The sequence below is a fragment of the Mesoplodon bidens genome (genome assembly GCF_964165515.1).
Source record: "Mesoplodon bidens genome assembly, chromosome: 3".
In the NCBI taxonomy this organism is placed as follows: domain Eukaryota; kingdom Metazoa; phylum Chordata; class Mammalia; order Artiodactyla; family Ziphiidae; genus Mesoplodon; species Mesoplodon bidens.
Genome location: NC_138178.1, coordinates 87,293,403 through 87,318,800, shown reverse-complemented (window position 1 = coordinate 87,318,800; position 25,398 = coordinate 87,293,403). Strand labels below are relative to the sequence as shown.

At 39.3% G+C, this 25,398-nt stretch overlaps 1 protein-coding gene across 1 annotated transcript in view; it reads right to left on the bottom strand.

The window, feature by feature from the left end:
- FBN1 (fibrillin 1) overlaps nucleotides 1-25,398 on the bottom strand; it is a 256,740-nt gene that overhangs the window by 213,053 nt on the left and 18,289 nt on the right. Inside the window, exons 3-4 of the mRNA XM_081229024.1 lie at nucleotides 6,984-7,066; nucleotides 4,670-4,768 (exon numbers count right to left, since the gene is read on the bottom strand). Coding sequence (XP_081085150.1) covers nucleotides 4,670-4,768; nucleotides 6,984-7,066 — 182 coding nt within the window. The remainder of the gene's footprint in view (nucleotides 1-4,669; nucleotides 4,769-6,983; nucleotides 7,067-25,398) is intronic.

Sequence of the window (25,398 nt, the reverse complement as noted above, 5' to 3'; positions counted from 1 at the left end):
ACACAAATATGCCCAACTGATTTTTGACAAAAATGCAGAAGTAATTCAATGGACAAAGGATAGCCTTTTCAGAAATAAATGGTGTTGGAGCAATTAGACATCCACAGGTATCAACTACACCTAGACCTCAACCTCACACCTCATACAAAAAGTATCTCAACATGGATCACAGATGTAAATGTAAAATGTAAAACCCTATAACTTTTAGAAAAAAATGGAGAAAATGTTCAGGATCTAGGGCTAGGCAAAGAGTTCCTAGACTTGAAACCAAAAGCGTGATTTTTTTCCATTAAAGGAAAAATTGATAAATTGGACTTAAATTTTAAAAGTTTTGCTCTGTTAGAAGATGAAAAGGCAAGCTACAGAGTGGGAGAAAATGTTTGCGAATCACATATATGACAAAGAGCTAGTATTTAAATTATATAAACAGTAAAATAGTTAAGAATCCAATTAGGCAAAAGATGTGAAGAGACATTTCACTTAAGAAGATATATACAGCTGAAAAAATGGTACAGATGAACTGGTTTCCAGGGCAGAAATAGAGACACAGATGTGGAGAACAAACGTATGGACACCAAGGGGGGAAAGTGGCAGGGGTAGTGGTGGTGGTGGGATGAATTGGGAGATTGGGATTGACATGTATACACTAATATGTATAAAATAGATAACTAATAAGAACCTGCTGAATAAAAAAATAAATAAAATAAAATTCAAAAATTCAAAACAACAAAAAAAGAAGATATATACAGGTGACAAATAAACACAGGAAAAGATGTTAAACATCATAAGCCGGTAGAAAAATGCAAATTAAAACTACAATGATGTAATTACTACATACCTATCAGAATAGCTAAAATTTAAAATAGTGGCAACCCCCAAAGCTGGTAAAAATGCAGAGAAACTGGGTCATTCATGTATTGCTGGTGAGAATGTAAAATGGTACAGCCGCTCCCAAAACAGCTGGCAGTTTCTAGAAAAGCTAAATATGCAGCTACAATACAACCCAGCAATTGCGGTTCTGGACGTTTATCCCAGAGAAATAAAGACTTACGTTCACACAAAGATCTGTACATAAATGCTCATAGCAGCTTTGTTTGAAAATCAAAAAAACTAGAAAGAGCCCATATGTCTTTCAATGGGTGAGTGGCTAAACAAACTGTGTTACATCCATAGTGTGTAATACTACTCAGCAATAAAAGGGAACAAACTACTGATATATACAACAACAATAGGATGAATTTCCAGAGAATTATGCTGAGTGAAAAAAGCCAGTCCCAAAAGGTTACATACTGTGTGATTCCATTTATATAAAATTCTTGAAATGACAAAATTATAGAAATAGACAACAGGTTAGTGGTGGTCAGGATTAAGGAGAATGTAGGAGGAAATGAATATGAGAGTAACATGAAGGATATGGTGGTGATGGAAATGTTCTGTATCTTGACTGTATCCGTGTCAATACCCTGGCTGTGATATTGCACGATAGTCTCACAAGATGTTAACATGGGGACAACTGGATAGAAGGTACCCAGGATCTCTACACAGCACTTCTTACGATTGAATGTGAATCTACAATTATCTCAAAATAATAAGTTTAATTTTTAAATCCTTTTTAAAACATAAAGAATAAAACAGGATGAGCATAAAATTGATCTCCAAAGTCTAAAATGTGAAATTTAGGGAGCACCTTTTATAACAACATACTGTATATTATTTAAGAAGATAATCTATTTTATATTTCTATATATTTAAGGAGAGTATGAGTGAATTCATGGATCACCCATGACAGGTCTTTATGAGAATTAGGGTTGCTCAGGATCCATCTCTGGCCTCAGGGACTGAGAGAGTAGAGAGCAGTCCTAATAGACCTGGAGTTAAAGTCTAGAGAACCCGCTGTGACCCTGTCTAGCCAATCCTCTTTTTGCCCTGGTGCCTCAATGACTGGCAGCAAGACTCCCGATAGGTTAAGGGAAGCCACCACTTCCTGGTGTCCAAAGGAATTGCTGGCTGGCAATTTGGACTTTCTGGAATTGTGATCTCTCATTCAGGCCACTAAGAGATCATTTCCTATTTTAAAAGTCACAGGACACAAGTTGAAAATAACCTGAAAGAAAAACCCTCCTTTCATTCTTTATATTTTCAAATGAGAAGGCTATGGCCTCAGAGGTCCTACAACTTGCCTAGACCTCCTTGACTCCATCATATAACAAGTATAAAGTTTCTTACAGGAAATACTGATAAAATGATATTGACTCCCTCTTAACAGAACCACAGGTAGTGAATGCAAACATTTCACTGAGTTGGATTATTCTTCTGTTAGCAGGGCAGTTAGCAAAGTGATCTATCCAAATTTGTCTACCACACCACGGGCAGGAAGTTCTATAGGGCAGCAGAGCTGTTCCCTAGAACATCACTTAAAAATATCAGAAATGAATTCTGATCATCCCCAGCTACCCTTCATTTAAAACATTCTGCCATCTTTAGTTGTGCAAGCTGTCTGGACATTATTAGTTCAGGTAGAGTCCATGCCAACGATTTTAAAGGCTCCAAATGCCTCAAAAACCCTGATGAAACCATATCTTCCCTCTCACACCACTCTCATCCACCAGCTACTTGGGGGCTTTGTCCAATGTCCAAGTACCATAGATGAACCCAAACCATCTCAGAGAGCACTACCCACAGGTCTTGAACTTCAGCCTCTACCCTAACCTGGCCCATAAGACCTTACCACTATATTCCTCCCACCTCACTGCTAGCTTAAAGTCTACTAGGACCACAGCTTTTCCCTCTGATCTTGTTAACATTCTTTCTCCACATCTCATGATTTTTACTTGATTAAATCATTAGCAGCTCACACTATCATTGAAGACCTTTCCAGCTGGATACCCAGTTTTGCCATCTGGCAATATTTTCTTTCCCCAGTGGAGTGCAGTGTTGTTGGTTGGTTCAAGAACCAATCTGAGAGATGGTTCTATTCCCAACTTGATATGTAGACTCCTTCCCCACCCCGAGGCTCTCACTCCTCGGAGGCAGCCCGGAGGTCATCCTGATGGAGATGGAGACATCCGACATGTTCCCCAATGTGGTGCCAGCTGAGCTCTCTACCTCTTGCTATTCCTCCAGCTCAAGTGCTCCTGATATGTAGAACTAACCTACCCTTGCTTGGAGGACACACATTTAAAACCAAGCTGAGATCAAGTAAGAACATGCTACATCCATTGCAATAAGTAAATGAGTCCCAGACCAAGGGGGAGTTTCTATCCCAACCTACAACTGTCTGTATTTAGTGCTAGACTATCTCTGTTTGGTTTCCACCAGAAGCAAATTCTGAGACAATAATTCAAATGTGAGTAGTTTATTTTAGAAGTAATTTCAGGAAACACTGGTAAGAGACTGGGAAAGTGAAAGAAAGCCTATAAAGTACATTATCAAGCCTATTCCTACTGTGGGCAACTAGGGCTCAGTCCCACTAGGGAACTTCAGAAGACAGTGCATGACACACTTCGCAGTTATGCAAGAGGAGAGGAAAGGAAGCATGGGCACTTATCCAACACTCTCCATTTGTCACTGGTGAAAAGGTGCTTCTAATTAATCCCCTCAGCCTTCCAGCTTGTCCTACATGCTCCGTGGCCAGAAAAACGTTACAGAGCTCCCAGGCAGAGTCACTTGTGCCACCCATGAATGCCAAGGTATGTGAGTGGGCACCAGGGGGGTCTGCTACCCTGCACTACTTGCCCCATCCTGTTAATTGGTTCATGAGAGCCACGGTTAAATGTGAGGACTCTTAACAGGTAATGAATCTTGAGCCCGCGGAAGTCTCTACTTGCAATCGATGAAAGAGAATGCGCTTATTACACAATACTCTCCTTAAAACCTTGTCAAAACCAGAACACACTGTAAGAGGAGTGTATTTTCCCATCAGAAATGGGAAATGGAAAAGGAACCTAAGTTTTTGCCTTGGTGATGGTCAAGGTGTTGAGGGGCTATTTATATAGACATGAACTTCAACTTTTTTAACAACCAATGACTCACCTCCTTCCCAAGCCCCACATTTCCCCTAATTCACTGCTGAGCACCCTGCATTTCAAAATAAAAACCAATAGAACAAGCAAGCAAAGTCTCTAAATAATGAACAGAATGAACAAAGTGGTAAAATTCTGAAAGGGAAAATATGTTTGTTCTTCATGATAAATCATCCCCAATAAACTGCCATGATGACTCCTTACATTTTCTTCTTGCAAAAGCAGGGGTCTCAAGTTATAAAAAGTGTTTAATCAGATTCATATTTCAGTACCACAAGGAAGAATGCTTAGTTTTCTTGAGCCAAAAAATGTTCATTAAACAATCATTTCATTGAGCATCTTTTATGGTGTTTACATTGGAGATACAAAAATGAATAAGGTGACAACTACACAGAAGGAAGCCATAATCTTTATATTATTCATAGTAACTATTTCCCATAGGTAATTTCCCTATAAAAAGTGAAGAAGGGAAATGAGAGCCCAGATTGAGGAAAGCCATTCCAAGTATTTTGGGCAGAACAGAGGAGGCAGATGTTCTAGTGAAAAAAAATGTATTGCAGGCAAGAGAAAAGCCAAAAGCAAATTTAGGAGAAAATAGGGCATAACCACATAAAATAATATTATATATAATGACATGTTATACTCACTGGATCTGGAACCACAGGAAGGAGCTATCTGACCAGATGGGCAAGTGCACATATTTGGCCTAGAACAAAATCCATCCCCACAGGAATGCCGGCAAATGGCTGTGAACAAAACCAGAGGTCTGTTAGCACATGGCTTCACTTCAGAGCATGGTGATTTACAGGGCCCCAGTCCTCAAGTGAGGAAACCTGGCCTATCAGGTTTCTTGTTAACTTTGCCATCATGACCTATGTGACCTTAGGCTTCAGATTTATTCATTTATAAAACAAATCTGTTGGACTAAATAAACTCTGGCTATAAGATTCGGCAACTCCCTTATCCATATCAGTGGTTCTCCATCCTCTCTTTGCTTATTCCACAGCTCTCAATCTGTCAAAAAGCCCAGGATATCCTATAAAGGGAAAATAAAATAAACAAAAATCCTGTGTGTGTGTGTATATACACACACACATACACACATTGTTTTTATACTAACTTTAAGATGTAATAATATAAAAATTGTAGCAGTATTCTTGGGAGTCTATTTTATTATAAATGCTTAAAGTTTACTAATTTTTATAAAAATACTGTGCCCTGCTAAGACTACTTCCCTAGTTAAGACCCTGCCAGTCGAGAACATATGATCTATGGAGCAACTTGTATCCTACATTTAGTCCTGTTGTGAATTACATCCAAAGTCTGAGAGAAGACGTGTGAATCCACTTCAGTAGTACTGATCCTACAGTCAGGAAGCCATTCATCTTTTAGAGGATTATTAACATTTTCATGCCACCCAGAGACTAATATCATACTTGTACCAAATGCTCTGCTATTGGACTAAAGAATAAGTTCAAATGGTAAATGATTTATATTTAACAGAAGACCAAGATTTGGTCACTACTTTTTATACTCATAGGCTTGATCCTTTCCTTCAAACTCCTGAACAAACTTGCAAGGGCAAATGAAATGTACAAGGCCAAAAATAATACCCTTGATAGTGCACTGAAACATCAGAAGAGCCTAGGATGGAGGTTGAAAACTATTAAGAAATAAGCTGTCAAAGGATCCTACAAACATTTATTTAATACCTGAAGTCAGCATTTCTCAGAGATTCTACAGAACACTAGGGAGAGGGTTTTGTTGTCAAGTTCATTTAGAAAACTCCAAATACCATTATATCCCTCTCTTAGTGAGTCAGGTTTTTTTTTTTTTTTTTTTTTTTTGCGGTACGCGGGCCTCTCACTGTTGTGGCCTTTCCCGTTGCGGAGCACAGGCTCCGGACGTGCAGGCTCAGCGGCCATGGCTCACGGGCCTAGCCGCTCCGTGGCATGTGGGATCTTCCCGGACCAGGGCAGGAACCCGTGTCCCCTGTATCGGCAGGCGGAGTGAGTCAGTTTTGATCTTGAAGTAAACCACAATGTGCCAAATGAATAAATTGCTTTTAGTTAAAATCAAGAATTGGAAAAGGGATTAACTTTTTCAGGCCACCAAGAGAATGCTGGTTGAGATAATCTCTTCTTCTCCACAGACCACTCTTGGCCAAATAAGAAGGGGGGTGAAGTAATTCCTTAGTGTCCTTTCAGCTCTAAATTTCCCATTATACAAATGGAGTTTTCTGAAAACAAAAATCATTTCACAGGTACGGTGACTGTAAAAGTTCACGGAGGACAGATGCCATAACTAACTTGACTTAGTATCGCCATTAAATAGCACCTTGTCTTGCATGTGATTTGTCGCTCAGCATGTGTGGGGTATGATGAGAATCTGGGGCTTTGCCATAGAAACAGAGTCGGTAGAGGAATCTCTGGTACCATCTGAGTTCTTCCCCTAGTCTTTTCACTCATCCTCATATGATGCTCTATCTGCTTCCTCTCCCCTTTGTCTAAGAGTTAGATCTGCTTTTAGCCTCGATCACCGAAATTCAACAGACAAGGTTTGGGTGGGCTTGTGGGTGGCCAACACAGTTAGAAATTACAGTAAGGAAAGGAGCAATGATAAACTGTTTTTCAAAACCCCATCAAAGTGATCACATAGTCTATGCAGCCAGGCACAAGGTATGCCATGACATGAAACCTTGATCAAAGTATCCCTGTGGCTCTATTCCCTCTATCCCAGAAACATTCTAAAGGAAGTCATTGAATTAAAGTATAACAGTGGTTTGACCAAGTTAATATATTTCCCAAGCTGGATTCAGAGAAAGTAGGAAAATCTTAGAGCTGGAAGGCTCTGCTATAAACATATTAATGGTATGCAGTTACAAAAGACCGAATACTAAGAATCACCATGCAACCAAAACAACAAAACAAGAACATGAAAAATGACAGACTATTTACTTACGGACAATACACTGATTTCCACCAGGTAAGGTCTTCCATCCAGGGCAACAGTAAGCATTATAACGTGATCCACAGACATTAGGTCTGAAACAAAAACAAAAAAAATTCACTCACGAGAATTCCATACTTTAAAAAAAAAGAGAGAATATATGACCAAGTAAAAGGAAAAAATTCCTGAGTTATTAGAACAGTATGAATCTTTGCAGACAAGAAAAGTAAACTCATGGGACTCAATGCTGGCTTAGTAGTTTGGGACTTTTTAACACAATGCTACCAATACGGATATGCTTAATATCACCTATGCATACAGCACATCAGGAAAATAAAAACCACAGGAACAAAATGCAGTGCTCTCTATCACAATGCACAGATATAAAAATTTATGGAGCCATATGAGACTAGTTTAAAAAATAAATTTACCAATCTAGTTAAGAAAAGTCATCATAAAATCTACTGAATGTAAGGTTTTATATTTCTACTCATTGAAGTTGTGTATATTTTTTCCTATGGCCCAGCTAACCTGTAAAATGTGACCACATTCTTCCTTTCACCAGAATACAGGAATGCACACTCTGACATTAGTCAGAAAAAAAAAAAGAAGCCAAAACATGTAAATATTTCTTTAGCCAAAATCTGGAAACATAGTTGATACCAGCAGTTACAGGAAAATAAAGCCAATGTCACTCTGGCTTCCTTGTTTACAGTTCATCACATGTCTTGGAGCAAAGCCTCCATTCAGGATACATTCAGGATCCAAATGATCCTATTTAACAATTTAAGGGAGCAACTGGGTAAAGATCTAACGAATTTTACACTGGAAACTAAGACAGAGGGTATAACACACAGAGACCCAAAAGAAACCATTCATTCATTTCATTTTGCCACGTCTGAGGGCCTAAACCTTGATGCCAGTTCCTCGAGTTCAGGTGCTAATAAGGCAGGTCAAAGGTTTTGCAATCCATTTCACAAACTAGGAGCTATTCCAAGGCTTGCTGGTATAAATACTATAGTCCCATAAGTATAAGCCCTTAAGAACAACTGCAGAGCTAAAATGCATACCTGTATATGCACAGAACCCTCTTGCATTTCCTCTGAACTCACTACTTTAACCAAATGCAGGATTGGGAAGTGAGGTAAAGTCTTTGCCCTGTCCTGTACTCCCTTTACAGCCCCAGAAAACCTGGAATACTCTGCATGGAAAAATGCACACTTCAGACCAACTGATGCTGAGGTCAGAAAAAGAAATAGGAAGAAGGATGGAGGAGCCAGGGAGAGGGGCCCAAATCCATACCCAACAGCCCAAGGCTTCTCCAAGGCTAGACAGAAAATGATTGGATAGAGGCTTAATATGTGCATGACGTTAGGACCTCTCTGAGCCTTATTTTATCTCTCTACAACTGGGATAATGAAATGCCTGCCTTGTCCATATTGTGTGTGTGTGTGTGTGTGTGTGTGTATCAGATGAAATGATGAACATGAAAAGCTAACATATGAAAAGGACAATGAAAACACACAGCAGCAGCATGGTAGAATCACCTTCTGACCTAAATTAGCTACTCAGCCAAAGGAACCATAAGAGATTAAGGAAGAAAGAAAGACTTTATTAGGAATTCTAAGCCAAAGGCTCTCAATTCTTTTTCCCTCCTGTGACAAAGTAGTGCCCCAAGCTTCAGTTCAGAGTGCCCAGAACTTCCTAGGGCAACTCAGAGTCTTAGAAAGGGGAGTGAGAGGAAAAGATAGGGTAGAAGCCTGGGGCAGGAGGACACCCAAGCTTCATAAAAGTTCCCTGAATCTAAAATGACAATCCAGGCCAAAGTCAACCACCTCAAACCTTCCCCACCAACAGCCCATTACAACAACTCCACTGGATTCAGTCCAACCCCAAATCAAACCCTGGAATAACTTCAGAGGATCCCTAAGCCTTTGTAGGGTGTCTGCTGTTGGAGTAACTATGTTTTTCAGACAAAAATCAGGACATATTGTCTGACAAGGAGTGTATTTATGGAGTAACAACACATATAACAGGGTAAAAAAGCTAAGAAAAAAAGAGTCCAGGATCAGTCCTATCAGTCCTGCAAAGCAAGATATTCAAAAGATTTTCCAAAGTACGTGAAAAATCACAATAATATAGACATTCTTTATTGTTTCCTCAACCTTTAGAATCAACCTACAGACAAAACATGAAAGATGTTAAAATTTACAATGATTCAAAACAAAATGTAAATGTTTTAAACCTTTATGTATCAGAAATCAAGAAACGAGTTGGAAAGAAAGGTGTGGAGAGAAATAAAGCAATTGATCCAAGAAATAGAGGTTTAGATATATAATGTTTATAAGTACCAAATGATTATAAATACCAAATGTTTATAAATACCAAATAATTATAGAATGGCTAAAAGTCATTCTATAATTATTTTAAAAATGGGAAGGAGAAGAGAGAGTAAAAGGTATAGATCTAAGTGAGCTATGTCCCCATCTTTCATGGCAAGAAGCCAATAGGTACTATTGAAATGTAGACATAGAAGCACAAACACAGAACACGGTGTCACGGGGATAAATGTGAGAAGAACTAAAAACAGAAATGGTTAAAACTGTTTGCCTTAAGAGATGAGGATCTGGGGAAGTAGAGAGTTCTTCTGCTTTCTCAATTAATGACCATCTATAACTGTTAATTTCTTAAATACATGCAGTTATACATTGATAATCATCCTTTTTTTCTTAAATTTTATTTTCCCTTTTTTTTTGATACGGGAGATACTTATTAGTCCTCAGTTTTATACACATCAGTGTATACATGTCAATCCCAATCGCCCAATGCAGCAAACCACCATCCCTCCCCCACCGCGGTTTTCCCCCCTTGGTGTCCATACGTTTGTTCTCTACATCTGTGTCTCAAGTTCTGCCCTGCAAACTGGTTCATCTGTACCATTTTTCTAGGTTCCACATGTATGTGTTAATATACGATATTCGTTTTCCTCTTTCTGACTTAACTTCACTCTGTATGACAGTCTCTAGATCCATCCACGTCTCTACAAATGACCAAATTTCATTCCTTTTTATGGCTGAGTAATATTCCATTGTATATCATGTACCACATCTTTATCCATTTGTCTGTCGATGCGCATTTAGGTTGCTTCCATGTCCTAGCTATTGTAAATAGTACTGCAATGAACATTCGGGTGCACGTGTCTTTTTGAATTATGGTTTTCTCTGGGTATATGCCGAGTAGTGGGATTGCTAGGTCATATGCTAATTCTATTTTTAGTTTTAAAAGGAACCTCCATACTGTTCTCCATAGTGGCTGTATCAATTTACATTCCCACCAACAGTGCAAGAGGGTTCCCTTTGCTCCACGCCCTCTCCAACATTTGTTGTTTGTAGATTTTCTGATGATGCCCATTCTGACTGGTGTGAGGTGATACCTCACTGTAGTTTTGATTTGCATTTCTCTAATAATTAGTGATGTTGAGCAGCTTTTCATGTGCTTCTTGGCCATCTGTATGTCTTCTTTGTTGAAATGTCCATTTAGGTCTTCTGCCCAATTTTGGACTGGGTTGTTTGTTTTTTTAATATTGAGCTGCACGAGCTGTTTATATATTTTGGAGATTAATCCTTTGTCCGTTGATTCATTTGCAAATATTTTCTCCCATTCTGAGTGTTGTCTTTTCATCTTGTGTATGGTTTCCTTTGCTGTGCAAGAGCTTTGAAGTTTCATTAGGTCCCATTTGTTTATTTTTGTTTTTATTTCCATTACTCTAGGAGGTGGATGAAAAAGGATCTTGTTGTGATTTATGTCAAAGAGCGCTCTTCCTATGTTTTCCTCTAAGAGTTTTATAGTGTCTGGTCTTACATTTAGGTCTCGAATCCATCTTGAGTTTATTTTTGTGTATGGTGTTAGGGAGTGTTCTAATTTCATTTTTTTACATGTAGCTGTCCAGTGTTCCCAGCACCACTTACTGAAGAGAATGTCTTTTCTCCATTGTATATCCTTGCCTCCTCTGTCGTAGATCAGTTGACTACAGGTCCGTGGGTTTATCTCTGGGCTTTCTATCTTGTTCCATTGACCTATATTTCTGTTTTTGTGCCAGTACCATATTGTGTTGATTACTGTAGCTTTGTAGTATAGTCTGAAGTCAGGGAGTCTGATTCCTCCAGCTCCGTTTTTTTCCCTCAAGACTGCTTTGGCTATTCGGCATCTTTGTGTCTCCATACAAATTTTAAGATTTTTTGTTTTAGTCCCGTAAAAAATGCCCTTGTTAATTTGATAGGGATTACATTGAATCTGTACATTGCTTTGGGTAGTACAGTCATTTTCACAATCTTGATTCCTCCAATCCAAGAACATGGTATATCTCTCCATCTGTTGGTATCATCTTTAATTTCTTTCATCAGTGTCTTATAGTTTTCTGCATAAAGGTCTTTTGTCTCCCTAGGTAGGTTTATTACTAGGTATTTTATTCTTTTTGTTGCAATGGTAAGTGGGAGTGTTTCCTTAATTCCTCTTTCAGATTTTTCATCATTAGTGTATAGGAATGCAAGAGATTTCTGTGCATTAATTTTATATCCTGCAACTGTACCAAATTCATTGATTAGCTCTAGTAGTTTTCTGGTGGCATCTTTAGGATTCTCTATGTATAGTATCATGTCATCTGCAAACAGTGACAGTTTTACTTCTTCTTTTCCAATTTGTATTCCTTTTATTTCTTTTTCTTCTCTGACTGCCATGGCTAGGACTTCCAAAACTATGTTGAATAATAGTGGTGAGAGTGGACATCTTTGTCTCATTCCTGATCTTAGAGGAAATGCTTTCAGTTTTTCACCATTGAGAATGATGTTTGCTGCGGGTTTGTCACATATGGCCTTTATTATGTTGAGGTAGGTTCCCTCTATGCCCACTTTCTGGAGAGTTTTTATCATAAATGGGTGTTGAATTTTGTCAAAAGCTTTTTCTGCATCTATTGAGATGATCATATGGTTTTTATTCTTCAATTTGTTAATATGGTTAATCACATTGATTGATTAACATATATTAAAGAATCCTTGCATCCCTGGGATAAAATCCCACTTGATCATGGTGTATGATCCTTTTAATGTGTTGTTGGATTCTGTTTGCTAATATTTTCTTGAGGATTTTTGCATCTATGTTCATCAGTGATATTGGTCTGTAATTTTCTTTTTCTTTGTCTAGTTTTGGTATCAGGGTGATTGTGGCCTCATAGAATGAGTTTGGGAGTGTCCCTTCCTCTGCAATTTTTTGGAAGAGTTTGAGAAGGACGGGTGTTAGCTCTTCTCTAAATGTTTGATAGAATTCACCTGTGAAGCCATCTGGTCCTGGAATTTTGTTTGCTGGAAGATTTTTAATCACAGTTTCAATTTCATTACTTGTGATTGGTCTGTTCATATTTTCTATTTCTTCCTGGTTCAGTCTTGGAAGTTTATACCTTTCTAAGAATCTGTCCATTTCTTCCAGGTTGTCCATTTTATTGGCATAGAGTTGCTTGTAGTAGCCTCTTAGGATGCTTTGTATTCTGCAGTGTCTGTTGTAACTTCTCCTTTTTCACTTCTAATTTTATTGATTTCAGTCCTCTCCCTCTTTTTGTTGATGAGTCTGGCTAATGGTTTATCAATTTTGTTTATCTTCTCAAAGAACCAGCTTTTAGTTTTATTGATCTTTGCTATTGTTTTCTTTGTTTCTATTTCACTTATTTCTGATCTGATCTTTGTGATTTCTTTCCTTCTGCTAACTTTGGGTTTTGTTTGTTCTTCTTTCTCTAATTCCTTTAGCTGTAAGGTTAGATTCTTTGAGATTTTTCTTGTTTCTTGAGGTAGGCTTGTATAGCTATAAACTTCCCTCTTAGAACTGCTTTTGCTGCACCCCATAGGTTTTGGATCGTCGTGTTTTCATTGTCATTTGTCTCTAGGTATCTTTTGATTTCCTCTTTGATTTCTTCAGTGATCTCTTGGTTATTTATTAATGTATTGTTTAGCCTCCATGTGTTTGTGTTTTTTATGGTTTTTTCCCCTGTAATTCATTTCTAATCTCATAGCGTTGTGGTCAGAAAAGATTCTTGATATGATTTCAATTTTCTTAAATTTACTGTGGCTTGAGTTGTGACCCAAGATATGATCTATCCTGGAGAATGTTCCATGCACACTTGAGAAGTGCAATCTGCTGTTTTTGGATGGAATGTACTATAAATATCAATTAAATCTATCTGGTCTATTGTGTCATTTAAAGCTTGTGTTTTCTTATTTATTTTCATTTTGGATGATCTGTCCATTGGTGTAAGTGAGGTGTTAAAGTCCCCCACTATTATTGTGTTACTGTCGATATCCTCTTTTATAGCTGTTAGCAGTTGCCTTATGTATTGAGATGCTCCTATGTTGGGTACATATATAATTGTCATATCTTTTTCTTGGATTGATCCCTTGATCATTATGTAGTGTCCTTCCTTGTGTCTTGTAACATTCTTTACTTTAAAGTCTATTTTATCTGATGTGAGTATTGCTACTCCAGCTTTCCTTTGATTTCCATTTGCATGGAATATCTTTTTCCATTCCCTCATTTTCAGTCTGTATGTGTCCCTAGGTCTGAAGTGGGTCTCTTGTAGACAGCATATAGATGGGTCTTGTGTTTGTATCCATTCTGCAAGCCTGTGTCTTTTGGTTTGAGCATTTTAATCCATTCATGTTTAAGGTAATTATCGATATGTATGTTCCAATGACCATTTTTAAAATTGTTTTGGGTTTGGTTTTGTAGGTCCTTATATTCTCTTGTGTTTCCCACTTAGAGAAATTCCTTTAGCATTTGTTGTAGAGCTGATTTGGTGGTGCTGAATCCTCTTAGCTTTTGCTTGTCTGTAAAGCTTTTGATTTCTCCATCGAATCCGAATGAGACCCTTGCCAGGTAGAGTAATCTTGGTTGTAGGTTCTTCCCTTTCATCACTTTAAGTATATCCCTTCTGGCTTGTAGTTTCTGCTGAGAAATCAGCTGTTGACCTTATGGGAGTTCCCTTGTATGTTATTTGTTGCTTTTCCCTTGTTGCTTTCAATAATTTTTCTGTGTCTTTAATTTTTGCCAGTTTGATTACTATGTGTCTCGGTGTGTTTCTCTTTGGTTTTATCCTGTATGGGACTCTCTGCTCTTCCTGGACTTGAGTGGCTATTTCCTTTCCCATGTTAGGGAAGTTTTCGACTATAATCTCTTCAAATATTTTCTCGGGTCCTTCTCTCTCTTCTCCTTCTGAGACGCCTATAATGCGTATGTTGTTGCATTTAATGTTGTCCCAGAGGTCTCTTAGGCTGTCTTCATTTCTTTTCATTCCTTTTTCTTTAGTCTGTTCCACAGCAGTGAATTCCACCATTCTGTCTTCCAGGTCACTTATCCCTTCTTCTGCCTCAGTTATTCTGCTATTTATTCCTTCTAGCATAGTCTTCACTTCAGTTATTGTATTGTTCATCTCTGTTTGTTTGTTCTTTAATTCTTCTAGGTCTTTGTTAAACATTTCTTACTTCTTCTCGATCTTTGCCTCCATTCTTTTCCGAGGTCCTAGATCATCTTCACTATCATTATTCTGAATTCTTTTTCTGGAAGGTTGCCTATCTCCACTTCATTTAGTTGTTTTTCTGGGGTTTTATCTTGTTCCTTCATCTGGTACATAGCCCTCTGCCTTTTCATCTTGTCTATCTTTCTGTGAAAGTGGTTTTTGTTCCACAGGTTGCAGGACTGTAGTTTTTCTTGATTCTGTTTTCTGCCCTCTGGTGGATGAGGCTATCTAAGAGGCTTGTGCAAGTTTCCTGATGGGAGGGACTGGTGCTTGGTAGAGCTGGCTCTTGCTCTGGTGGGCAGAGCTCAGTAAAACTTTAATCTGCTTGACTGCTGATGGGTGGGGCTGGGTCCCTCCCTGTTGGTTGTTTGGCCTGAGGCAACCCAACACTGGACCCTACCTGGGCTCTTTGGTGGGGCTAATGGTGGACTCTGGGAAGGCTCACGCCAAGGAGTACTTCCCAGAACTTCTGCCGCCAGTGTTCTTGTCCCCGCGGTGAGCCACAGCCACCACCTGCCTCTGCAGGAGACCCTCCAACACTAGCATGTAGGTCTGGTTCAGTCTCCCCTGGGGTCACTGCTCCTTCCCCCGGGTCCCGAAGCGCACACTACTTTGTGTGTGCCCTCCAAGATTGGAGTCTCTGTTTCTCCAGTCCTGTCGAAGTCCTGCAATCAAATCCCACTAGTCTTCAAAGTCTGATTCTCTAGGATTTCCTCCTCCCATTGCCAGACCCCCAGGTTGGGAACTTGATGTGGGGCTCAGAACCTTCACTCCAGTGGGTGGACTTCTGTGGTATAAGTGTTCTCCAGTCTGTGAGTCACCCACCCAGCAGTTATGGGATTTGCTTTTACTGTGATTGCACCCCTCCTACCGTCTCACTGTGGCTTCTCCTTTGTCTTTGGATGTGGGGTGTCTTTCTAGGTGACTTCCAGTGTCTTCCTGTCGATGACTGTCCAGCAGCTAGTTGTGATTCTGGTATTCTCGCAAGAGAGAGTGAGAGCACGTCCTTCTACTCTGCCATCTTGGTTCCTAATCCTCGCACCTTCTTTTCTAGGAAGATTTTCCAGTCTTACCTTCACCTTTGGGAGCTCCTCTTCTGAGTTTCTAAAACACCCTCTATCATCACTTTTCATAGACACTGTAATTTTTAGTTAACTTTCCTGTAGATTTTTAGTGCTTTGGGAGCAGGCATTTTATTTTTATATCTCTTGTCTCCTGATACACAGTAGATTCTGGATTCATTCATTGAATGAATCATCATCTTTTATTTAAAGCAACAATTTTACTTTAAAAGTATGAACCTCTTATCTCATAAACAGGTGCTTTCCGCTTCATTAGAATGAGTCATTCACAGCTCCCTTTCATTAGTTATCACATTTTCATTTCACTGCATTTCTTAAAATTCTATATAATGTTGAATTATGATTTATTTTGTTTGCATGCTCTGACTTTTTTGAGTTTAATAACTTTGCCCTTTTTAATAAGTAATATATATATATTTTTTAATTAATTAATCTTATTTTTGGCTGCATTGAGTCTTCGTTGCTGTGTGAGGGTTTTCTCCAGTTGCAGTGAGCGGGGGCTACTCTTCACTGCAGTGCGCGGGGTTCTCATTGAGGTGGCTTCTCCTGTTGCGGAACACGGGCTTCTGGCACACGGGCTTCCGTAGTTGTGGGTCGTGGGCTCTAGAGTGCAGGCTCAGTAGTTGTGGCGCAAGGGCTTAGTTGCTCTGAGGCATGTGGGATCTTCCTGGACCAGGGCTCGAACCCGTGTCCCCTGCATTGGCAGGTGGATTCTTAACCACTGCGCCATCAGGGAAAGCCTAATATATTATTTAGTTTCAACCAACATCGTTAAATGACAATTGCTTTAATCTCGTTACCATTCATTCTTCAACAACACTAAATACTACTACGTCTTGTTGCTTAATGCAAAGTATTAGAAAGATGTAAGATTTCTCCTCTGCTGACTTTGGTTTTGAGAACTGCAAACTAACAGAACATGTTCAAACAAGCTGGGTGGCATTTGTTCTACTTACACACAGAAAAAAACAACTTTAATTCTAGAAATAAATGAATATCTTATTTAAGTTGGAAAGTTCTAAGATATGTAAAGTCTAAAGTAGACGAGTTGGATGATTTCCATTCTAAAAGATTTTACTCTAAGGTTTCAGCATGAAAATCATTAACAAAGAAGACAAATTATTAATGGAGTTACTTTTTTGTGTAAATCAAAGTGTAGCAATCATATCTCTTCTTCTTCCTTTTCACTCATCAGCCATACCTACCAACCCACCACCAAAAAAAAAGTCAGAGATAAAGTTCCATGCAAGTAGCAGTGGCATTCTTCAAATTAAAGGTAAAATTCAAAGGGAAAAGATATACTAAGTGCTAAAGATACGTTATTTCATCTTCATAGAAACTCTTTGAGCTAAACCTTATTATTACCGTTTTAACAGTAAGGTTTAACAAACTAGCCAAGGTCTCATAGCTTGGAAGTAGAGAATGGAGTTTGAACTCAGGAAGTCTTATTCTGGAGTACACTGTTTTAATCCCTATGTTAAGGCAAAGATTTATTTAGGGGAGAAGATGATATTCACACAGTAGCATTCCTGGTGGCATGGATAACAAAAATCACAAAATGTCCATCAACTGACCAAAGATTAAGCATAAACAGTTTTTACCTGTATCTTAATAGTTTATGGGGGAGGGGGAAAATATGTTTAGATTCCACTTTACTGGTATACATTACATTTTTCTCAATTACTAAGTCTTTGTCTGTAACTTTTCTTACCAGTTGCTTTGAATGCTGTGCTCTGCAATAAGCCAACTCCAATCACTCTGGGGGCTGGGTGAGCCTCAGCAGGCTGGATATTTGGATCCAGTTCAGACACAGTACTCAGAGATTGTGTGGGCTAGCTAAAGCCCCTCTCAATGGAGCAAACAGCTGGTCTCTACCACGTATGACCACATCATTGCAAGAATTAGCCTCAGTGCAAGATGTCTGCAGTGTGTCCACATTCCTTAGCCAACCCACTTCTGCGAGTCTGGCCTGTCTTTCAGCAAGAGAGCCTTTCTGCTTCCTATCCCAAGTGCAAACTCCTTTTCAGACACGACCGGGGTAATAAAGACAAATTCAAGGGGCTCTTATTTCATATGCATGAATTTCTCAGCTTGTGAAGCGATAAAACCTTGGGCAAGGAGAATAATAAGAATTAGGTGAAGGTTAATGAGATGGACCCTGCTCTGTGAGTTGCCTGCTTTTTTCTTTTTTTTTTTTTTTTGCGGTATGCGGGCCTCTCACTGTTGTGACCTCTCCCGTTGCGGAGCACAGGCTCTGGACGCGCAGGCTCAGCAGCCATGGCTCACGGGCCCTGTCGCTCCGCAGCATGTGGGATCTTCCCAGATCCGGGCACGAACCCGTGTCCCCTGCATCGGCAGGCAGACTCTCAACCACTGCGCTACCAGGGAAGCCCTTGCCTGCTTTTTTGACCTTTAGGCAGAAAAGTTATGATTTAGCCCTCTTGAGTATAAGCGTGGAGGGGTATCAAAAAACATATGCCTCCCACATAATGATGGGTGCCCAAATACCCATGTAACATGTCTCAAGGTAAACATCCTAATATCCCACTGTTCCAGAGTTTAAAAATAATCATAAATTTCATGGTCAAAAATGAGATACATAATGAAAAAACAATAAAACACAAATGAGCTACATATATTGTGAACCACACATCGTTATTAGTTCTTTGACAAATTTTATCAGGTAAAAAGAAAAACCATGAGTGCTATCTGATAAAAGGATCCACTGCTTCAATAAACTTTGCAAACACTACCCCCTTATTTTATCTCCTGTATTCTGGCCCTCTTCACAGCCAAAGGCAGAGGTCACATCTCCCAGCAGTGATCTGAATATCACATGTGACTGTTCCAGCCCATCTGCCAGTCACAACAAGTCGAGTAATGAAACTTCAAACCCCGGTAGTGAAGACAGCTTCCATGTCCTCCTCAAGCTTCAGCCGGGCTCTCCAGACCCAGGGACTCATTTCTGGATTGTCTGAGTCAACACTGGCTGGGACACAGACAATCCTGGTTTTCTCCTTTAAAGACTCAAGCCAGCCAGCCAACCTCTCTAACCTACCTCATGCAGTTTTTCTTAATTAAAATGATCTCAAAAGGAACAAGAAGAAGAACCATTCGTATTCTGGTTTGCAGGAGCTTTATCCCCTTCTTGCTCTCTCCCATCTCTGGTAGATTGGTGACTCCATTATCCCTTCCTCCAAAGTCAATGTCTGTCTGTTTCTCAAGACTTCCTTCCCTCCCTCCCTCCTCTTCTCTTCCCTCCTTCCTTCCCTTTCTTCCTCCCCCTCTCTTTCTCTCTTCAGTTCCTACTATCAGGACATCTAGAATCAAATGTTCTGTTACTACCTCAAACTCAAGGTATCCAAGATCACATAACTTATCTTCCTGTGTAGTCAGTAAGTTCACTGCTGAGCGCACAACAGGGCACATGAATAATCATCTTGTCCAACAACACAAAGCCGCTCAACAATATTTAGTGAGAATCTATTATGTGTTAGGCAGTGTGTTAGAGAAATAAAAGTGACTAAGACAAGTATACCTAACACCCAGACCTAACACTTGGTTTCTAATACCATTCTCCAATAAAAGGAACCAGGGCTCCTGGGAAACATGGCTGACTCCAGGACTGGGCAAGAAATGTACAAGGTGAGTGTGGAGCATCTTGTGGTGACAGAAAGTAAAGAAAATAAGAAAGTGCCAAACAAAGAAACAAATACCCACAATGATGGGGACATGTCAGGGATACAGGAGCCAAATCAAGAGCTCCCAGTGGCCAAAGTTAGAACCATTTAAGTAACAAAATAACAAAAGTAGTATTGGATTATAATCTAAAGTATAAAATAAACGTCCAGGAGTTCAGACTGATAAATAAATAATTGAATAAATAAATAAATGGTAGAAAAGAGAGAAATCTCTTGTGCTGACAAATTCCAAATAATTTATGTAGATACTCTGCCTTCAAGAAGGTGATGCATAACTCCCTACGCCTTAAGTGTGAGCTGTGCATAGTGACTTCCTTCCAAAAGAATCCCAATTAAGGGATAATCTACAAAATTCCTGACCAACAGTCCTCAAAACTGTCAAGGTCATCACAAATAGGGTAAGTCTGAGAAACTGTCATAGCCTAAGAAGATATGATAACTAAATGTAATGTGGTATCCTGGATGGGATTCTGAACATAAAAAAGGACATTCAGTTAAAAAATCAGTTAAGCTGAATAAAGAATGGACTTTAGTTAACAAAAATATATCAATATTGGTTCATTAACTGTAATAAATGTATCAAACTAGTATAAGAGGCTAACAGCAGAGGAATCTGTATCCAGGATATATGGGAACTCTCTGTATTATTCTCGTGATTTTTCTGTAAATCTAAAACTGTTCTAAAATTAAAAGTTTATTAAAAAGTAAAATAACAATAATATTTTTACCATGCAATTATAAATAAACTGTTACATTCCCCCCAAATTGACTAAGACATAGTCTTTGCTCTCGAAAGAAGATGGACCCGTATGCAAAGCCTGTCAACATGACAGGTAAAACACTGACATCAAGGTCTGCCTGGGGAGCTTACGGAGCCCAGAACAAGGGTGTTTAGCCTCATCATCCAGGGTAAGCATGGAAGGAGACTCTCTGAATTATAGCTTGATGTTTCCCAGTTGCTAAGAGGGGCCACTAGTTTTATTTCATCCCACTGCTAAAACTACTCTTAAATTCTCTAACTCCATAAGTAAATCCCTTGTCCAAATCCTGGTGTTTCACTGGTGGACTAATACTACATTCTGTTTTTCCTGGCTTCCTAGTTCCTCTCTACTCCGTTAGGACAATGGAGCTAAGCATGTTTTCATGTTCACCATGCTTAATTCTGTTCTCCTCTGACCCAGAGATGGATCTTTACTCTCTGTAAAATGTTAAACATCTCACTGTTAGCTGCAGATCCCCACCAGGTAGGCCTGTCTTACCTGCCCACTGTCATCACCATCAACTTCCAACCTCCAGCCCTGCTCCTTCTCTTCACCGACTCAGTGGTCTGTCAGGCACAAGCCCCCTCCTCCAACACACGCACACTAAATCTAAACTCTTCTTCCATCTTTATACTAGCTCTTCTATCTTTCCCTTTTAATGTATAATTCCATCCCCCCTCCCCCCACAGAGTGTTAATCCCTCCTCCCTGATTAATCCCACCATGTTTCAACCTACCAACACAATCCAGACACACTTCTCATAAACCTACACATGCTACATGTCAATTATATACTTTAAATAATTTTATGTCTAGAGTCTCATCTGTGAAACCTGCCCCCAGCCCCTCTGATCCCAGTCTAATAGTTTTTCAAGCAGAGAAACCATGCTTGTTATGCCTAGAATATCTTGGAGTCCATTTAGAAGCACACAAGATAACACTGACTAAATGCCTTAGTAAGTACAAAGCACAATTAACAAAGATGAACTTTGGTGTCATAAATAGGCCATCTGTAAATGCCACCAACATGGAGAACTAATAGTGAGAACTATTTGTTATAAACGAACCTATTTAAGGGAAGAATATTTCATGTTTATTTGAAAGGTTATAGACAGTTCAACAGTAATGCATAATGGTTTCATGTCTTGATTATTTTGCTGATATTCTGATCATTAATTTATTTTAATCAGTGAAGTTATCAATGTTTATAACTCAGGGATCAATATATTTCCTTCGAGAAAATACAAAACCAATGTAGAGAAAACACTCATATATAAATATCCGATTCTACTTATTTATTTAGCAAAAGAAAATCAAAAATCCCGAAGGCAACTCAATTCAACAAAAGTTTTAAGTGTATTTTCTTAGGGCAGGTTGTTGTGACTGATCAGTCATCGATGGAGCCAGAATGTGATGTGTGGCCAATTCCAAAAGACAACCATCACAAAGCTCACCAGGCAGCCTTGAGAGGCTCCTCCAGATGTGCTGCTTGAACGGAGGCTTTTCCCACAGTGATCAGGGTAACTCAGCACCGGACAGCACAGAGAGGGTGTGGCCCCCACAGTTTCATTTGCTGTATACCCTAAGTTGTGTTTTTGTGGGAATTTTGTGTTGATCAGAAGCAACAGCTCAAGAACTTAAGAGCCAAAGAATTTAGGTCACCATATCGAGGACACACGCATACACACACACACACACACACACACACACACACACACACCCTCAGCCTTTCTTAGCTAAGGAAACAGAGAGCTGCCAAGGCAGTTCCCCAAATTCGGAAGGTCATTTTGGAGTGGCGGCCAACTTAAATCCTGTTGGAATCTTTTATAGGTGACTGGAACATGTGCATATGTGTGCTTTTCTTTGAAATAAAAAAGGAAGAATTTAAAGCCACAGGGTGCCCTGGAACAGGAAACTAGAGATTGAACCATGAAGACCAGAAGTGCATGGATGTGTGCAGCAAGTCCTAATCCCACAGATACACGGGGCACTTTCCGCTTCTGGTACTGTGGATTGCACCATACTGAGAACACAAAAGTCTGCACAGACTACTAAATCACCTGTGCAGCCTCGTAAGCTTCTAAAGGCAGTGGTTTGACTAACTCGCTGTCGTAGTAAACTTGCACTAGACCTACTTCTCTCTAAAGCAAGGGATCTTTATCTGGCCCGCTGGCATCACACCCCTAGTTGGGTGTACAAAAGGGACTCCCATCTAAACATGGGGAGAGGTGTATTTGTTTATGAAGTTGAAACTTTACTATTCGAGTCTATAAGGATGAGGAGGGATTTCCTCAAAACAGACAAAAAAAAAAGTGTGTCTCAAAATTGCATCTCTCCAGCCTCTACGAGGATTTAACCAGTGGTATCACATAAACACGTGATGCCTCTGAAGAACTGCTTCCCAGAACTCTGCAATCCCTTGGATTTACCTAGGAGTTCAAGACTAGCATGGTATTGTCTTAGACTGGGATATTTGCTCCATTTACTCAAGTCAAAGCTATACTGTACTTTTGTAAAGGGTGGGCAAAATTCTAGAGATGATTGAAATACAAACAAGTAAAGTAAGCAGGTGATCCAGAACAGGCAGGTCCAGGATGGTGTCTATGGAATTCACTGCTCCCAAGCTCCAACTGGTCCCTTTCCACCTCTTTACCACCCACAGAAGAAACAGGGGATTGAAACTATGACTCTCACCACTTCCCAGAAGTTCTCAGACCAAGAGCTCTGTCCAGGGAGATAATATCTTCTGAATGTACTGGCAGCCCCAGGAAAAGACAGGAAAACCAGCCAATGGGGTCAGGCTTAGGCAAAAGAATGGCATCCTTCAGGAGTCAGGAGTGCAGGGTGATTCAACACTCCAGTTCCAAGTACTGGCAGCTCCCAACTGACAAACAGGTAGGGCTCCAAAATGTCACTTCTATATTGGTATTTAGAACTTGGAATGGCTTTTCCAATAGAAACAATGTTAATAGATGGTGGTTTGGTCCCCAGTCTAGCCAAATAGCAGCCTCTCAGCTACATTATCAGCTAAATAAGCTATTGTAGACTGGTCTGGGAACCTGACCACAGACTTAAAATGCTGTTTTTATGGGAAAACACATTCCACGGCAGGCAACCAGAGGAAAAATTGGCCACTCAAACCCATGGTCCCTGCAGCTACAGCAAGCTGCCTGGTGAGCTGTGAGAACCAACCACCTTCAACTCAGGCCACTCCACACAGTCCCGAGAGGGCAGCCAGAATGGAAGCCTTCCCAGCCCCAGGCCCAGTGCCATCCCCCACCCCCAGCAGGAGCCCATTAGGGCCAATATGGGATAGCCCTAAGTCCATAAATCAGGAACTTAAAAAATGGGGAGTAATTGGATATTCTAATCCTCAAAGTACCTGAATTATTTTACAAACCAGAAGATCCTACCTCACCAGCAACTATGATATAAAATCAGGACCCAGGACTAGTTCACAGACCAAAAGGTTCAATGAGCCATTTCCAAAAAGAGTGGCTTCCAAATGAAGCAAGGGAGCAGGTCAGTTTTGAACTGTATTTAGTGGCTTCACTCTTGTATTCAAGTTATTTGAGCGTTTCAGATCCCCTGGAACTGAGTAATTACCCCCTCTCTCTTTTACAATGTGAGCTCTTTAAAGACAGAAAGTTGAGATTTATCTTTACAAGCCCAGCACCTCACACAATACCTGCATCTTAAATGGTAAATGAAGGTTTAGGATTTCAAATGTACTTCCAATTAAGACAACGTAAGTTAGAGAGAATTCTGTCAGAGTGGTGAGGATTTCATTTAACGAAAAGATAAATATGTTTATAAGAAATTAAATAATAAAATAAAGGGATGAAAAAGATAATTTCTAATAAGAAATCAATGTCATTTCATCCACGTTTTTAAGTTTAAAAAATTAAAATGAAAATTCAAATACATAACAAAAGACACACATAAATGGAATTCATGGGGTATGACAGTAAAATTTTTCCATGTTTCTGATGGATCATTTAGAAATATTTTACAGCTTCAAAAGCTTTGGAGATCTTGTATCTCAAAATCTTATTTCACAAGTGTCAACAGGCAATGGGTCTTTTAAAACCATTTCTCTAGGAAACCTTATCATCAGAACAGAGGCAACATTGTTGCTAAGGAACAAAAAAAAAAGGGAAATAAATCATTGATAGAGTTTAAGTTTCTAAAAAGGCAGAGGAAGCTAGTTAATGGCAGGCGGTAGTTGAGATTATTTCATAGAAATTAACAATTCACAATATTAGGAATTAAGAACCTGATGAAGTTTTTTTTTTAAGCTTTGCAATTGAGGTAAGGTTGTAAGCATTTATTTCTAAACTTTTGGATATTGGAACAGTTTTAATAAAAACAGTCTAATTTAAATTTGAGGGAATCTGACTGAATCAGGAATTTATCTAGTCCATACAAAATCACCAGGTAGAATAAAAATAATAATTAGCAATGTTTAGAGAGCTTTATAATTTACAAAATGATTGTGTGACTCTTCCCCAAAATCCTATCAAGAATATGCATTGCTGTGCTCATTTTCAGATGAGGAACCTGAAAGTCAGGGAAGTGAAGTAATTATTCAAAGGCTACACAATGGAAACATGTCATAAATCACTAATTAAAAACCAAAAGAATTTATTAATAAAACATTCCAAGGCTAGTACTAAAGATTTTTAGATTAGAGATTGGAAAAGATGTTTCCATAAATACCCCAAAGAGAATGTGTTCCTTTATATAAACTCATTTGTGCATAATTTTTTGTGCTCTGGTTTTCTTTTCTTAGGTCTGCAAAAACAAAATTTTTAAGCAGATCTGACAAAGTATATTGGAAAAGGAAAGCAATGGTAAAAGGAATACATTTTTAGGAACATTCACTCCTACAGACTGGTACTTCTGTTTCTGAAAGTTTCTACATGGTGAATATCCTGCCCTGTTCCCTCTGGTAAAAAATATCTCTCAGCTCTTAACATGTTCAGTGTTTGGGGGAGTGATAGATGGGGAGCAATGTAGAGATTCAGAATGTGGATAATTCAACACCTACTCATAGCTGCTACTGGAATGTGTTCTGTGTACACACTTGAACACAGGTACATCTTGTCTTTTGAAAAGTAGCTTCAAGCAAAACCATCAGGTCATGCAGGCACTATCTGACCTGGCTTAGGAAGACAATAAGCTGCACAAGGCCAGGGTGACCCAGATGATGTTGTAAAAAACTCTCCAGATTCACGTCTCTATGACTTAATTCAGAGGCTGGCTGGCACGCTGTCCATTACATGGAGAAAGTGGCAACTCTCATCCCAAACACCAGCACAGCTCT